This window comes from Limulus polyphemus, unplaced genomic scaffold, assembly GCF_000517525.1.
Source record: "Limulus polyphemus unplaced genomic scaffold, Limulus_polyphemus-2.1.2 Scaffold3874, whole genome shotgun sequence".
NCBI lineage: Eukaryota > Metazoa > Arthropoda > Merostomata > Xiphosura > Limulidae > Limulus > Limulus polyphemus.
This window is the reverse complement of record NW_013669484.1, coordinates 30,660-46,856: the sequence shown is the minus strand read 5'-3', so window position 1 is coordinate 46,856 and position 16,197 is coordinate 30,660. Positions and strand designations below refer to the sequence as shown.

At 29.8% G+C, this 16,197-nt stretch overlaps 1 protein-coding gene across 1 annotated transcript in view; it reads left to right on the top strand.

Moving 5' to 3' along the window:
- The window catches only part of LOC106470203 (putative ATP-dependent RNA helicase DHX57), an 83,411-nt gene that overhangs the window by 58,497 nt on the left and 8,717 nt on the right, over window positions 1-16,197 (top strand). The window contains exons 17-24 of the mRNA XM_013930742.2: window positions 1,625-1,701; window positions 5,938-6,033; window positions 6,681-6,730; window positions 10,090-10,180; window positions 12,837-12,932; window positions 13,411-13,626; window positions 14,571-14,747; window positions 15,676-15,765. Coding sequence (XP_013786196.1) covers window positions 1,625-1,701; window positions 5,938-6,033; window positions 6,681-6,730; window positions 10,090-10,180; window positions 12,837-12,932; window positions 13,411-13,626; window positions 14,571-14,747; window positions 15,676-15,765 — 893 coding nt within the window. The remainder of the gene's footprint in view (window positions 1-1,624; window positions 1,702-5,937; window positions 6,034-6,680; window positions 6,731-10,089; window positions 10,181-12,836; window positions 12,933-13,410; window positions 13,627-14,570; window positions 14,748-15,675; window positions 15,766-16,197) is intronic.

Here is a 16,197-nt window from a genome sequence, read left to right as displayed (position 1 = left end):
GTTCTTCATTCTAAAAGGAAATATATAAAAAATCCTGAATTTCCACTAGTGTAACCACACATGACAAATTTTGTCTTAGCATGTCATCATCCCTATTTTATCCATCACCCCTCGAAAATGTATGAAATTAAATGTAAAATGCTCTCTATAAAATCGGAAAAAGATCTGTATTTTTAGATTTTAGTTACTTTTACAATCATAAATAAAGAATAAATATGAAAAACAAGAAATAAAGTACTTAACTGATCTTCTTTTTAATTGCTATCGGTTTCGAAGAGAGTTAATCCTCATTTTTTATACTATAGATATTAATGCACTTAATAATTTTTTATTTAATTAAATAATGCACCAAAGAATATAGACTAATAACATGCAAAATATAGACAAATTCACTTACCTCTCAAAATTTTCCTGGCTTTCTAACTAAGCAACAAGAGCTGTTACAAGTTCATCCAAGCTAGTCATTAACTTTCCAACGGGAACAATGTTGCTACTCTGAGTGAAATTGACGATTATCTGTTCCGAACACAGTGTTATACAATACGTCATTTGATAGATGAAAACCTTCACTTTCTGTTGTTTATAGGTAATATATAAAGAAATGTAAGAGAGAACTATTAACGAATTGTGAAAGAGAGGTTGTGGCAGGAGGGGTTTGATTTTATATGCAATAGCTCTGTATCCAAACAAAATTGAAGACTATAAAAATTATGCTTTGTCTGAGCAATAACCTTGTGAACCATTTTAATTATATTATTATTATTACTTATTTTACCTAATCTAGTCTTAAATAACTTCACACAGGGGATGAGCAGCTTGTGGGTAATGTAATTCGATAGTGTAATGTGAGCTGCATGTTCCCCGAGTGATTTACAATTTATAATGGCACGAATAGTAGTTAGACATGGTTCAAAGGGCAATAAAACAATAACATTTAATTATAAATAGATGTATAATGTTACGAACTAGAGCTACTTAGGATAAATGAATGTAGTTTCATGTTACAATTTAAAGTCATTCTAGAAAGAAAAAAGGTTAATTTAGGTTCCTCGATTTTTTTTTGGTGGTTACGCGGTCAGTCGAAATGACCAATCTGGTAGGGTAGAGAAAATAATAGATAAACTATAAAGTTTTACTGAAGAAAAAAAAACGTTTGAAATGTATTTAGGAGATTTTAGGGGTTACACAAAGGAAATTTGAAATTTTTGAGATGAGGAAAAGTATTTTTGATTTTAACATGAAAATTACATTGCACACGGACTATTCAAAACAAATACTCAATATATTAATGGACAAATTTATATTTTATTTTATTAAAAATATTTCACTAAGAAATATGAGTAATATTAGGAAAAAGAAATATTTTGCATAGTTGGAGGTGTTAGGCCTTAATTTTAAGCACTTCTGTAGTTAAGAGTTTATTTGTATACAAGAGTCTTCTTCTAAAAACAAAGGAAAAGCTACTATGAAAAAACATTCTTATGGGAGTATGGTATTATAGAAAAAATAAATAAAAGAATCAGCAAAGTTGGTGATGTAAACAGAAAGCTGACCCTTCATTATTCAAATACAAAGAAAGTTAAGACATTGAAATAGTGTAATGGAAATCTTGTAATTTTTGTAGAAATTCAACGAATTCCATTGGAACAGATAGTCCTGAGAGTAAAGTTAATGCCAATCTTCGCCAAAAAGTCTGTTCTGGTGAGTAGAAGTACTACATGTTTGTCCTAATAAATACATATTGTGACCTCAAGTTTACAACTAACCTATATTGAATTGTTTTAAAGGTAGTGGATAAGTTCATATTTTTAGAAAAGGGAGATATATTTCCTATGCTTGGGTACCTGGTTGTTGTCATTCTCTTGTGTTGATGGATTTGTCTTAGTCTGTAACCTGTTTTTATTACTGAAATTTAATCTCAATGATATGGTTCAGCAGAACTACATCTTATTTGATGCATTTGTCAGCTGTTGGTTTTTAAGTTCTCACATCTAATATAAAGCTATAGTGTACCATAATAAAAATATTCTGAAATTGGGTACTATTTCATATTATTAACCAATTAACTGCGGATGATGGATATTTCCGTCATTTAAGTTCTATGGCTCAGCTGTGAATGGCGAAAATATCCATCAGTCACACATGTATAACTATAACTCTACGCAAATGACGAAAATTACTGTTTTATTGTGATTGATGGCAACTCAGTGTTATCTGTGAGTCAGAAAACGGCAACTGAACTGCTCCTGCCGCAGTTAATGGGTTAATGGCCCCCATAGCTCAGCTGTAAGTCTCAAGATTTATAATGCTAATAACCAGATTTCACTACCTGTGGTGGACATTGCAGAGATAGCCCATTGTGTAGCTTTGTATTTAACTACAAACAAACAAAGTTCTAATGGTTTGACTGTAATAATGAACCATTGGAAAAATTGAAAAGCAGTTCAACCTTAGTGTCTTTTGTAATGTATTGAATGTAATATGTACATACACTTACAATTATATAGCTATATTAAGTATATCTGAGATGACAATACCTTTCTTAGATAATGAGAAATCTTGACTAGTGACCAGTGCTACTATGTTTACAATATTTGAGACCAATGTTATGCACATTCTTATATATTTTAAGATGTTAGAAGAAATTGTAATTGGAAAAATCAGAAAAGAAAGAATTAGTTTTTTTTTCATTGTATTAATGTCACTAAAATAGAATGCTGCATCAGGAGAATGTGTCACGCTCTTATTGGTAAACGGTTGCCACATGCTTATTTGCATGCAAAGACATAGCAGAACCACATTAAACGTGAGGTAGTTGGTAGTTTCAGAGCTAGTTGCGAGCTAAAAAATTTGTGAATATAATGGGGAATACTGAACGAAAAAGCTGTTATGTGAGAGGAGGTAAGTATCTGTAGGAAAGACATTTTCTCTTTTGGAAAACTATAACTTTTGTGGAAATCATGCTCATCTTAAACCTCATAATTATATTATTATTTTTCAAGAGTTTGTGTAATTTACATAAGTTATTGTAGTCTTAATGAATGAAATAATTTTGCTGTACATGTCACATTAAGAAAACTGGATTGGGTATTTGTTGTTTTTTACAATGAAAATGTTCCCCACTGGCTCATGAGGGGCCTGTTAATAAAATAAAAATCATATCTAAATATAAATGGCAGGAAGATGATTTACAAGTGAATAAAAACAGTTTGCACTTAAAAATCCAGAAAGTAAACTAAAGCTATGTTGTGTTTTTTGGTATGTTTATGTTTTCATTCTTTTGTTATAGTTTTATTTCATATTTTAATAGTTTTGTAAGTACTTTCCAAAAGTAATCTGATTGGTATATCATTTCAAAATTAGATTGTTTTATTAAAAACTGTAATGATACTACTACCGACTCTGTAAAATATTGTCCAATTTCTTGTCCTTTAGTACTGTTTTTGTTGCATTTTCACGTGTTAATACTATTAATATTTGTTTACTTTGTTCCAGTTATGTAAACAATATTTATTTTCTCTGAAAAGTGAAAATATAATTACATGTATTAAGCTTTATGTTTCAGATCTGTTTGACACAACACTAGTTTCCGTAACTTTATGATGCAGTTAAATACATCTTTTATTATAATGATAGTTTACATGAAATCTTAATATTTATCATAAAAGAGTAAAACCTGAGCCAAGAAAAAATATTTTTATGATGCAAGGCTATTTCAATTTTTTCTAACTTGCAATATGACCTGAAATAAAAAACAAGATGCCAGTTTGGCTAAACTTTTAGTTTGTATGTGTTTTTGCTGTGATGTATTGCATTTTACAAATGAATAAACTGCGTATGTGGAACCAGCCAGGCAATATGACCTGAAACAATGTAATTGGAAGGTTAAAGTGTAAAGCTGGGTGGTTAGTGGAATTTGGTAATCAATTAATCAGTAGGCAAATTAATTGATTATTCTCACAGGAGACTTTAATAGTTGGAATAATTGAAAATAGTAATAATGAGAAACACTAATTTTTATTAATTGATAATGTATTTTTGCAAGTTGTGACACTAATCAATTAAGCTAAATGTCCTTGAATTAATCAAAAATAATTATGAGAAATAAATATGGAAATAATTCAATTACATGTATAGTTGGAATGATTGAAAACAGTAATAAAACTGGAAGCACTAATTTCAGTTAGTTGATTATTTTCTTGACATTAATTGATTTAATAGTAATTTTGATTCATTTGTTATTTTACATGATACTAATTGATGTAATCAATGATTATAGGCAATCCAGTTAATTGCGTAGCTCCATTAACCCTTTATGCAAGGCATCTGTTGATGTGCACATGTCACAACATTTACAGAATAGCATTCAAAATTTAATTAGACAACTTTATTTTATTGTTTAACCCATTAACCCTTTATGCAAGGCATCTGTTGATGTGCACATGTCACAACATTTTACAGAATAGCATTCAAAATTTAATTAGACAACTTTATTTTGATTGTATGTCAATAAACTTAGAATCAGAATGTAGTTTATAATTAATTTTGTATTATATAACTTCTAATTTCTTAATTTAAAAAGGAAATACTTAAAAAATTCTCAATCTTCACTTGTGTTGTCACATGATGTGTCTATGTTTTAAATTTTTCCCTCATTTTAGTTTGTATAACTTCAATAATATAGTTTTTGCAGTGTCTAACTAATATAACACAAGCTATAAATAATGATAAGGTCAAATTTGCAATTTTATATTTTTCTCTATTTACTGAGCTATCATTGTATCTTTCCAACCCACAATAGAAAAGCCCTGTCCATTTATCCTTAATTTTTAAGGTCAATTTTCTAAACCACATATTCTTAATTGATGTATGTGTTTACAATCAACAGATATATATATTTTTTACTTTTTGAAGCTTCTGACTGTCTTTTTAAATATGATGTAAGTATAAGTTAATCAAATGGAAGTGATTGAGATATGTGCAAGCAAAGCTGTTGCTTATAGCAGTAACTAAATTTTTTAACCATATTTATGGTTTAGTTAAAAAGCCATTTAAATGATTGTAGTTTTGGGACATTCTATTCTTGAATACATGAATTTTTGTTTGAATAATAAACTTAGACAAAAAAACTAAGCCTATTTAGCTAAACATTTTATGTCTGTGTACAACAATCTGCTAATGTGTTTTTGCTGTAATATATTGCTTTTTACAAATGATTAAACTGCTTATATGGTACAAGCTAGGCAATAAAACCATAAAATTAAAAGAAAGTAGATGTGAAAAGGTTAACAGTTGAAATTGTGAATATCATTAATTGAAGATGTGACCATGAATGATGCATTCAAAGACAAAGAAAAAAAGAGTTTTTGTTAATTTCCTTTCATAACTTTGAACTTTTAATTTCGAGGTACATTCAAATTTAGCTATTAGTGTTACAGTAGAGATAATACAAGTTTTATCAAAAAAACTTATGATATTCATTTAAGAGATTTTAGAGGTTATGCAAAGTGAATGTGAAAACAGTAAGGTGAAAAGAAATATTTTTGTTTTTAGCATGAAAATCATCTTTCACTCATATTGGCTCAGTAAAGGTTTTGGAAATTCACAGACAAATCTTTGGCAATGTTTACTAAAAGCTTGCAAAATTTCATGAAGATGTACTTAGTAAATTTAGAGTTCTTGTATGTATAGCTTCAACATTCTGGTGCTCAGACCAAAGGACCAAGCCATGCACAAAGGTTCAAAGTGTGAATGATTTATTGTTATTCTCAGTTTTAACTGTGGCCTTATCAGCTTCAAGATTTGAGAATAGTACGTGGTCTACCAACATTTACCAACAAATAAGTTTATTTGTTCCTTTTAGTCTTGTCAAAATATAAATCTAAAAGATGTTTTTCAGTTGAGGTTTATATATATATTTAACATCTAATATTTTAGGATGTTTTGTCTTCCACTTTGGAACCTCCACCAAGTGAGAGTGTGAAAATGGCTGTCAACAGACTACAAGAGCTGGGAGCTCTTGATAAGATGGAGGTTAGCATTTTGTTAATTTTGACTTCAGATAGAATTGCATTTAAAGCACTAAAATTTAGTTCAAAGTCATTAATCTCTTATATGAATGTAAATTTATATAAAAGTTATGTAATTAATAATACTAATTTCAAAATGAATTTTTTTGTTATTATTTTCTGTGTATTTTCTCAGTCAAGTCACAAAGTATGAAAAACTCGTCATTTGGCTTTCATTGCCAGTTTAGAACTTTTTAAAATATTTATTTTCTAAAGCTATTTGATTATATAACATTTGGAGAAAATGAACATTGTATGTACATAATTATTTAAACACAACAAGCTCAAATGAAAAAATTATCATTTTATGAAAACAGTGTGATAAAAATTAAAATGAGCAGTGAATATGTGGAATAAGAATAAGTAAGGGCCTTATTGTTCAATCGTATTATTATTAAACAGCTCCTTGGTATTTTGTAAATAAACCCATTTTGGTTTGACTGTTGATAGATTTTTTTATATCTTGTTTTATTCTTGTTGTTGGACACTTAAAATATTTTTGTAATAATCTTTTCATTAAAATTTTCGGTAGGTGAATGATAAAATAGTGTAATTTAGTGTAATAAATTGAAACAATCATGAGTAAATGTGCATAAGAAAACTTTTTATCAGGACTTGACACCATTAGGATATCACATTGCATCTTTACCTGTGGATGTTAGGTAAGTTGTTAGCTTCATTATATAGATCATAAATTTTAAAAATGAGGGAATATTTTAATTGTTAAATAAATCACATTTTTGAGAAATAACATCTTTATTGAAAGATTTCACCAATGTCAAATGGAATGATTACGACATGTCAATAATTCTTGAATGTTCAATAGTTGTGTTAAAACAAAGTTAGAATGTGTTGTAGAACTTCCTGTTTATAAATGAAAAACAAGTGTACTTGTAATATAGTAGTTATTAGAGTTTAAATCTTTCACTGTATTGTGTTATAGGGCCTATGGCGTGATATCTATATGTATTTGTATGCTTTACTGTAGAATCTATAGGATATACTAACCTCCTGTCTTTATATCTTCACAGACATATATGCCTTTGTTAATTTAAAAATATAAAGGATCAACTGTGCTTTAATTCGTAAAAAGATATTTTTCTCTCTACCATTCCATAGTTAAGCACTAGGTGACAGTTCCAGGGTTTGCACTAACAGACACTAACTCCTTATGTGGAGACTGATTGCCTGCTTTGTTGAAGATAGAAGAGAGTTCTGTAGATAATTTTACCAGTGGCCTTCTGTCTGTATAATGTCTTATTAATTTTCTATCTACACCATACAGTACTTCGTTTTTCACCAGTTTCATTCCATCCAAATGTTGTGAAAGACCTTCCATCATTGCCATTTTTGGCTTACTAATGAAGAAGTCAATATCCTGTCACTAGAATTGTATGAAATTTGATATAGGGGCCTTTCTTGCAAGCTGGTCAGCTTCTTCATTTAGCTTTTACACAAGCATGGCCCGGCATGCATATCCATGTGATTGTCTTATCACACAGTTTCCTTGTCTTTAGCCATACATCTGGGGTACAACCATTCTAAACTATATGTAGTTCAACATGCGAGTCATTTACAAATATTATGTTGGTGACACTGTCTGTTTACAGTTTATAGCTGTTACTTTCAGCCATACAGAGAAGAGCCTTCTTTGCAGCTTAACCTCTATCCTTATGTCATTTTTAGGAAACTTGAATGCTCTACCATCCTTATGGAGGATGTTGTTGCTTTGTAAGACAATGAGTTCCCAGCCAGCTCTCTAGCTATCTGTGGTGTAGGAACCATCTGTGGCTATGATGACAGTTGACTGTCCACCACGGTTTTGAATAGGTGCTGACAGGTACTTTTTTTGCTTACCCCTATCATCCCAGAAAAGTCAAAGCAGCTAATGTAAGAGAAGCCTTAAGATTTATCCCAAATACGTTTTGAATACTGGGTGCCAGCAAACTGTGTCTTGCATATGCGTATATTCAGATGAATAAATTTCAGTAAGCCTCAAAATGTCATGCAAGTCATTTTTTCCAATGCTACTAAAAGATGAATGAATATAATATCACAAAACAAAGGATTCAACCATGAAATAAACAACCTGTTTTAGTGGCTTTGAAAATATATAGGAACAATAGCAACATTATATCAGAATTACCAAAAAACATGTTCTGTATTTGGAAAAAACATTGCTGCTACAGTGAAGGAATTAAAGTAAGTTATGTTTATAATTTATTAAGTTTGAAATGTTTATGAATGAAAATCTTTTTATTTGTCTTGTAGAGCATTTTGACAAATTACAACTAACAAAAAAAATTGCATTTCATAAAACCATTAGGATAATAAGTTTATGTCTAGCTAACCTGATGGATATAATAATTCATTAGGATAATAAGTTTATGTCTAGCTAACCTGATGGATATAATAATTCATTAGGATAATAAGTTTATGTCTAGCTAACCTGAGGGATATAGTAATTCCCTGTGTATCCAAAGCAGATTATACCGTACTAAAACAAACAAGGAATGATATGTGATATAGATGATTTTTAGTTTTAACACTTACTTTAGAAATTAAGTTTAGGAATATATGTTTTACGTATTAGTTTCACAATTGTCATTAGCACAGAATCTTTCTTCATGCTGAATAAGTCAGTCATGACTGCAAAGGTTTTTATTTTTGTTGTAATGTTGGTATTCTTAACCCTTTCCAGACTGAAGTGGTATCACTGATATCCCTTGATTTTTCTCTTCTTAAAGTGGAAAGCACTTAACCAAATTGCCTGAAACTACGTAAACACTTCAATAAGTTGTAATTAGTTTTGGCTTTAAAAAATTAATATAATTTGATGTAGTTTTTCTATCAGTTTTTTTAGGTTGTGATATTTCCAAAATGTTGTTGTTGGACACTGTTTTCAAAAACATAGAGATATTTGCCTTTTTTTAGTTTTTCAATGTTTTTTTACTATTGATCAAAAAGTTTCATTTAATATATCCAGTCAGTTTTCAACGTGAATGATTTTCATGAACTTTTAATTTTTAATTTTACTAATTGCAGCATTCACCACTTCTGGCTATAAATCGTATAAAACATAGTAAAAACTAGCAAAGACTTATTGGTCATCTTTCAACATGGTATTAGAATTAACTTTTTCAGGCTTAGTAATAATATATTTGCAAACAATATTTGTGGCCAAGACCAATTTTTATCTAATGAATATATTTTTTTGTAAATTAATAATAAGTTATTTCATTTATGTGCATTGTTTGAATACGATAAACTTAACACTGACATTCAAGTTTACCTTAAGTCTTGTCATAGAAGAAAATTTCTATAACTTTAAAAGAAATACAATTTCACATGAAAAAATTTTTAGGAATGAAAACTACGTCTGAAGAAATTATAGAAAATATTAAGATGTGAGATTTGCTCTTATGTCTTCTAAATTTTCATTAGATTCCAGGAGTTCTATCTAGTCACTTTCCAACAAAATACAGAACTGCTTACATCACTTTATTCTGTGTACGTTGACATAATTAGTTTATAATCTACTATATCCACTCATATTTAAATCTTACCTCTAGTAAGTTAGAAAGCTGTGCTTCATTAGTATTGTAATTGTTCAGACTGCGTACTGGGACATCATAAAAGGGTGGGATCGAAAGGCTCTAGAACGAAAATCACATGAGAAATAAGAAATAGATAATATAATTGTTGAGGGATGATAGTTTCTTAGCAAGTAAAACCTATGCTTTGGGATAGGTAAAGACATTTTTATAAAAAAAAACAGTAAGTTGTGTTTTTCATATGAGACTCCTTGGAGCAGTGCAGATGTGAAGAGTTGGAACATTTTTCATGAATTACATTAAATAATTGTTTATTTTCTGCTTAAATTTTGAAATTTGATACGCAGGTGTGTGTGTAATACCTGAAAGGTGCCCTATGGTTGGGGTAGGTTTAAGTTGAATGTTTTAAGAATCTTTAGGAATTATCTATTTCATTTCTGATTGAAGTGTATTTTTGTATTTTAAAGGATTGGAAAATTGATGCTGTTTGGGTCCATGTTCCAATGTTTAGATTCTGCCCTTACTATTGCAGCCTGTTTGAGCTACAGATCTCCATTTGTAAGTTTTATGTAAAAGTTTGTTCATATTTTGTTTGTGCCAATGGGTGGTTGGTGAAAGTAAAACATATTGGACTGTTATAAGTTGTAAGAGCTCATATTGTAGATACAATAGAACCTTGAACCCCCTTTGACTGCATCCAAGTGCCCTCTATAGCAACGTGCCCTTAATATCAATAACGAGCCACGCAAAGTTAGATTCCTTACTGAATGTACTAAATTTCTGATTTTTAAGACTCCTCCCCATTTTGTTTGGTGTATGCATTTAATGCCATTTGTGTTACATGTATTGAAACAGTGTTTTGTGTATACTGTAAAAACATTAAATAGATGGAACAAAGCAATATGTGTTTTTAATTTATTTCTATTCCATAGGTATGAAAATACATGTACATGTAAAACCATGCATTTGTTCATCACACACATTAGGTCATGAGCACAAATATATGTATAGAAAACTTGTACTCTTATTCTTTACATCATTGGTTATGTGTTTGTAAAACAAAGTCTTTAATAGATGGTTGTTTGACACATTTACACTGGTACAATTGACCCTCAAGAGTCATGACAGTGTCTAAAATGTCTGAAAAACCTTGCTCAAGTGCAAATTGTTTTAGGTCAAAAGCCCATTGTTGTGCTTGCATGAATGACTTGATATTGGTGGATGGTGGTTCTGGCTCAGGCAAAGGGGTTGGCTTCTCATCATCAGAAGTGGTGTAATCACTTTGAGAAGACTTTCAGGCAATTTTATTTACAATTCTTCTGTGACTGGCACATCTTTGTCTTAGTCTGCAAACTGTGCAGCATTAAACATTTGTTAATTTCCAGTTATCTCTGAAAGATGCACCATCAGCTCACTCAATGGAATGTTGTCTTCCTCGTCATCCCCAGAAACTGTTGGAATTTCTTTGTCCACTTTGATTCCAGAGAAATGGAAACACTTCTGTGCATAGTTATAAAATCTTGTTTTCCTTTCAGCAAACTTATTAATCAACCAATAAATACTCTTTATTCACAAATGCTGAAATTTTAGTTATTTTTATTAAAACATGGAAGAATAAATAAAAAATATATTGAAAAACAAAGATTATGAGTACTTTTAGTGTTATTAGTAATAGTAAAGTTATTTAATAAAATTTCGAAAAAACTCTAAAAGGTCATGACATGTGCACTTTAACCTGCCCACAGTGAAAGGGAAAAATGGCTGCTTTATCAAGTATCCGTATAAAGAACGAGAATAAAGACAGTGCCCTTAATCCGGAATTTCGAGGTACCCGTTATTGCAAGATTAATTTTGGTTACAAATAATAAAAAAACAGAGACTGAAGAGGTCAACCCTTAATGACACAGTGATTGTTGTTTCGAGGTTCTACTGTATATAGTAATTTAATTTGAACATTTGGAGATGTAAAGTAAAGAATTTCAATAAAAAACTGTGAGGTAAAAATGAAGAAATAAAAATTGAGTATTTCAGAATTTTGTTGCTTCAAAACTGATAACATAAAATTAACATATCCATGTATGTGGTTTTCCTTTAAATGTGATATCATGATTTTTGTAAAACCACATATTCAGTGCTTTGAAGTGTATTGTTTGACTATAAGTCAAACTTAGGAAAAAGAAGATAAATTCAGTAGATGATAGGTTTAGTACAATTTTAACTAAAGATCACATGATTAGCATGGAAATGGCACAAAGACAGAATTAATATCAGATCCTGAAGAAGTCCTATCTGTAGTTGACCAATCATAAAAAAAGGGTACCGAAATATGGAAACATCTCTGCTCCATGTGATAGGTATCTCACAAACACAGAGTCAGGCAGGACACAGTGCAACTGTTTTATGAAACAGCAAATAAGTTCTTTGAATAGGTAATCTACAAAAAGTGACAACTCAGGCTGAAATTATGCACACAATCTCACTCAGATCTAGTATGATCCAAAATTGAAACATCACAAAAATTTTGTAGAATAGAAATACATGTGTGAGAATAAGGTGTATAGTATTTGCATACTCATTATCACACTTTTGGTAGCTTTTTATTGAATTAAACTGAGGATGAAATAGTAAAAAAAAAATATTACCACTTACTTAAATTTATGGGTTTTTTTTTGTTCTCAGTTAATGAGTAATACAATTTAACATACAGCATTACTTAAAATTTTGGGGGGATTATGACCCAGTGATTAGTGTGCTCAAATATGGATCTGAGTCTCTATGGTTTATGCTCCATTTCTGGACAAAAAAAAATTGTGCTCTTTACTTTTGAAACCATGAATGTGTTAAGAGGATGACTGTCAAATTTCACTATTTGACTAGAGTATCCCAAGAATATCTGGTGCGTAGTTTTGACTAGCTTTGAAATTAGAGATGGCTATTGGAGGTAGCTCTCAAGTAGCTTTGTACCAAATTTAAACAAACAAGTATAACATTCTTTCTTGGAAATCTGGAAAGTAATATATTCTATTATCATGAATCACTACTAATTGTGTAATACTTGTTCTAAAAAGAAATTTCTGTGTTTAGATTTTATTTTGTAAAAAACATATACAGTTAATCAATTCATTGAATTTATTTCAAACTGTTAAACATGAAATAATGATCTGGACATTTTGCCCAATTGTTTGTTTTGTAAATTTGCTTTTTTTTATTCCAGAAAACAGAATTTATAAAACGAGAAGAATCAGAAAAAAAGAAAAAGGAATTTTCAGCTGGCAAGAGTGATCAGCTTACTGCACTTAAAGCCTACAAAGTAACATATTTATTTTAATTTTGAATATTTTTTCTTCCACATAAATTTGTGAAATTATTGTAACTGATTTTCCTGTAGTCTTGTTAACTATTAAATACTTTTCCTAAAGGTAGGAAAAGTTTGAAACTTAGCCCAATTGTGGATAATAACATTATATAAAATTGCAAGTACACTAGTTCCCATTGCTTCTGTGTTTGATAAATTAGAAGACGTTTCATTCACAATTTTTATTTCTTTGCTGTTTTCCATTGAATCATAAATAGGAAAGCAACTACTCAAGCTTTCTTGCTTATAAGGTTAGCTCCATCTGGTAATTGAATAAAAAAATTTTCTGAAAACTTCAGATATTTAAGGAATGATGATTTTATTACCTATTCTTTGATGAGTAAGGAAGGTAGCAACAAATGACCACTCATAATTTACTTACTTTTTTATATGATTTATCATTGAGTATTTAACTGTTCTTTTGTATTTTCAGGGGTGGAAACAAGCATGTAAGAAAGGTAAAGGCTACAACTACTGTAGGGAAAATTTCCTTTCAATTAATACGTTGCAGACAATAGCTAGCATGAAACACCAATTTGTGGAACTCTTAGCAACTATAGGCTTTGCTCCAAAAGGTTTGACATTTTCCCATCTGGAAAGAATGTCAAGAAAAAATGGAGATGTAATCATGGAAACTACAGGATCTCAGGTGACTTTTTAAGTTTACAATTTAAATTACAGTAGATTTTTTGTTTAATTTTTGATGTTATGCAATTTGTACCTGTTAATTCATTAAAAACAGTAGTGTTCACATATATATGGATAGAGTAAAATTACATCCAAATAAAATTGATAAACAAAAACGTATGTAATACTGCTTATAAATAAATTGCTCATATTTGTGATTAGAATAACTTATTTATGATGTTTTTGTACTGAGAAAGGAGTACACGACATAGACTTTCAAACAGAGCAGTTAAAGCAGTTAACAAAAAGTATTTGTTATTTTGTAAACCTATATTATTTTCCTATAATCATAACAATTCCACAGTGTAATTTAATCCAAGGGATAACAAGGGGCCATTTATCCCACCTAGGTTCTCTTATTTTCTACTGCTGACCTACTTCAAGCTTTAAATACAACCCCCCCTTCTTTTTCCTTTATCTAATTCTGTTCTCAAAGTTACTCATCCAGTCTCCTCTTAAATTGCTGTAATGTTGCAGTTCTATTGCACGTGAAGGCAAAGTATTCCATGGGTTGATCACTTCTTTCATTTCATTCAATTGCAAAATTTGTTTTGTTTTTTTATCTGCAGAAAAAAATTCAGCAGTTATGTCTTATTGATGTCTTTTGCAGTGAGTTTCAGTTAATACAATTAATGTTTTTCTATTGACATCTCAGACAAGAATTCCCAGGTATTTTTCACAGCAGGTACCAGACTCCAGATTTTCTGCCCTTGGCAACCTCCAATTTCATATGTTTAAGATTAAGAGTTAAGGCTCAAAGAACAACTTTTATTTTAGTCAATATGGTTAATCTCAACAAATTAACATTTAGACAAGAAAAATTTTCCTGAAAAAAAAACATTGAAATAGTAATATATCAATATATATTTATAATGAAATCAATATTTCTGTTTTATTTACTTGCAGTTTAATGTTCACTCTGAAAACCTAAAACTAGTGTCTGCAATACTCTGTGCAGCACTATATCCCAATGTTGTTCAGGTTCTTACCCCAATGGTGCGGTATGCTAGTAGTAGTGGTGGTACAGTCAGAAAAGATCCAAAACCTGAAGAGCTGCGTTTCAAAACCAGAGGGGATAATTATGTGAGCCAGTGATTTTAAAGTTATCATTGAAATAAGAAATAGTGTGAATGGATATAATATTTTTTATATGTTCAAATTAAAGTAAAATGGAAGAAGGGGGGAAAAGACAATTGCATATCTAATTCATTAAGCTTTAAAATATTAAATAATATGCTCAGGAATTTGGAAACATATCAGTAAAGTTTGGTGAGTACAGTTTATTGTAATAAAAGCTAGGGGTGCAAAATGTGAAGTGCTTTTTAATGTTTATTCATTTTTACTAGGTTATGGTATATGAATAGTTTTCTACATTTGCTTTTGATATCTGCTATTGTTTTAGCAATCATATATTGGACAGTATTATAAGATCATACTATTCTACAATATTATGTTAGTAATAAAACTAAGGGAATGCTATTTATAATAATGTATTAGGTAATGCTAAAACAATTCTGATTTTGATGGAACTGTGTATAACTTGTTTCTCAATAACCTTGATGTGTTCATTAACTTGTAAATATTGCCATATAATGAAGTTGTGCATATTGATGCAGAAGACTTAAATTTTTTAAGACTCTTCAGTGTTAATGAAGCTATACACCAGCCTAACTAAAATAACCTAGGATGTTTTGTAAACAGCTTTTCTTAAGAAGGAAACTATACATAAAAATTAAGTAAATTTACCATTATTTCATCAGAATTTTTTTAATATTTTTAAGTTTTTGCATAAATGTTATCATTGTTTAGGTTTATTGTATGTGCAAAACTGAACATTAGTATAATTATTGGAATTAATTCTCCAATCTAGCTGACACAAGTCTTTTTTTTTTGCAAAACAAAATTCTAAACAGGTTATTTATGACTTTTAGTATAAATTCCATGTAAAAATCATTTACTGTTTACTTATAGTTAGTTTGCATGAAATTGAGTATGTCTAATTTTCTTTCAGGTGTTTATTCATCCTTCATCTGTGAATTTTAATGTTGGTAATTTTGAAAGCCCTTATCTAGTGTATCACGAGAAAGTAAAGACTTCTAAGGTAGCTATTGATAGCTTCTGAAAGAAACAATATTATCATCACATTTTCTTGTAGTTATTTAGATTATATCCTATTTAAAATAGAATAGAAAAAAAGTTTATGATAGTTTTCTTTTTGAGAGTTACTGTTAGCTGTTGTTGCTCAAAATCTCATAAATGAGAAAATTAATTTCATCTGGAATTTTTAAGACATTACAAAGGTAAGTGCAAGAATATACTTAACTACCAGAGAAAACTATCAGATCTAAGTTTGAGAGACACAGAAGTATAAGCTTCAGAAGTAGAGAAATCAGTGGTCAACATATATACATAATGTTAAAGTTGTAACTAAAAGGTGTCACTACTTTTGGTGTATCTTCTTTTTGTGAGATTCACACAGCTTTTGTTTTTTCAATTCATAAATGTACCTTACTGAAGCTAAGAGACGTCACTG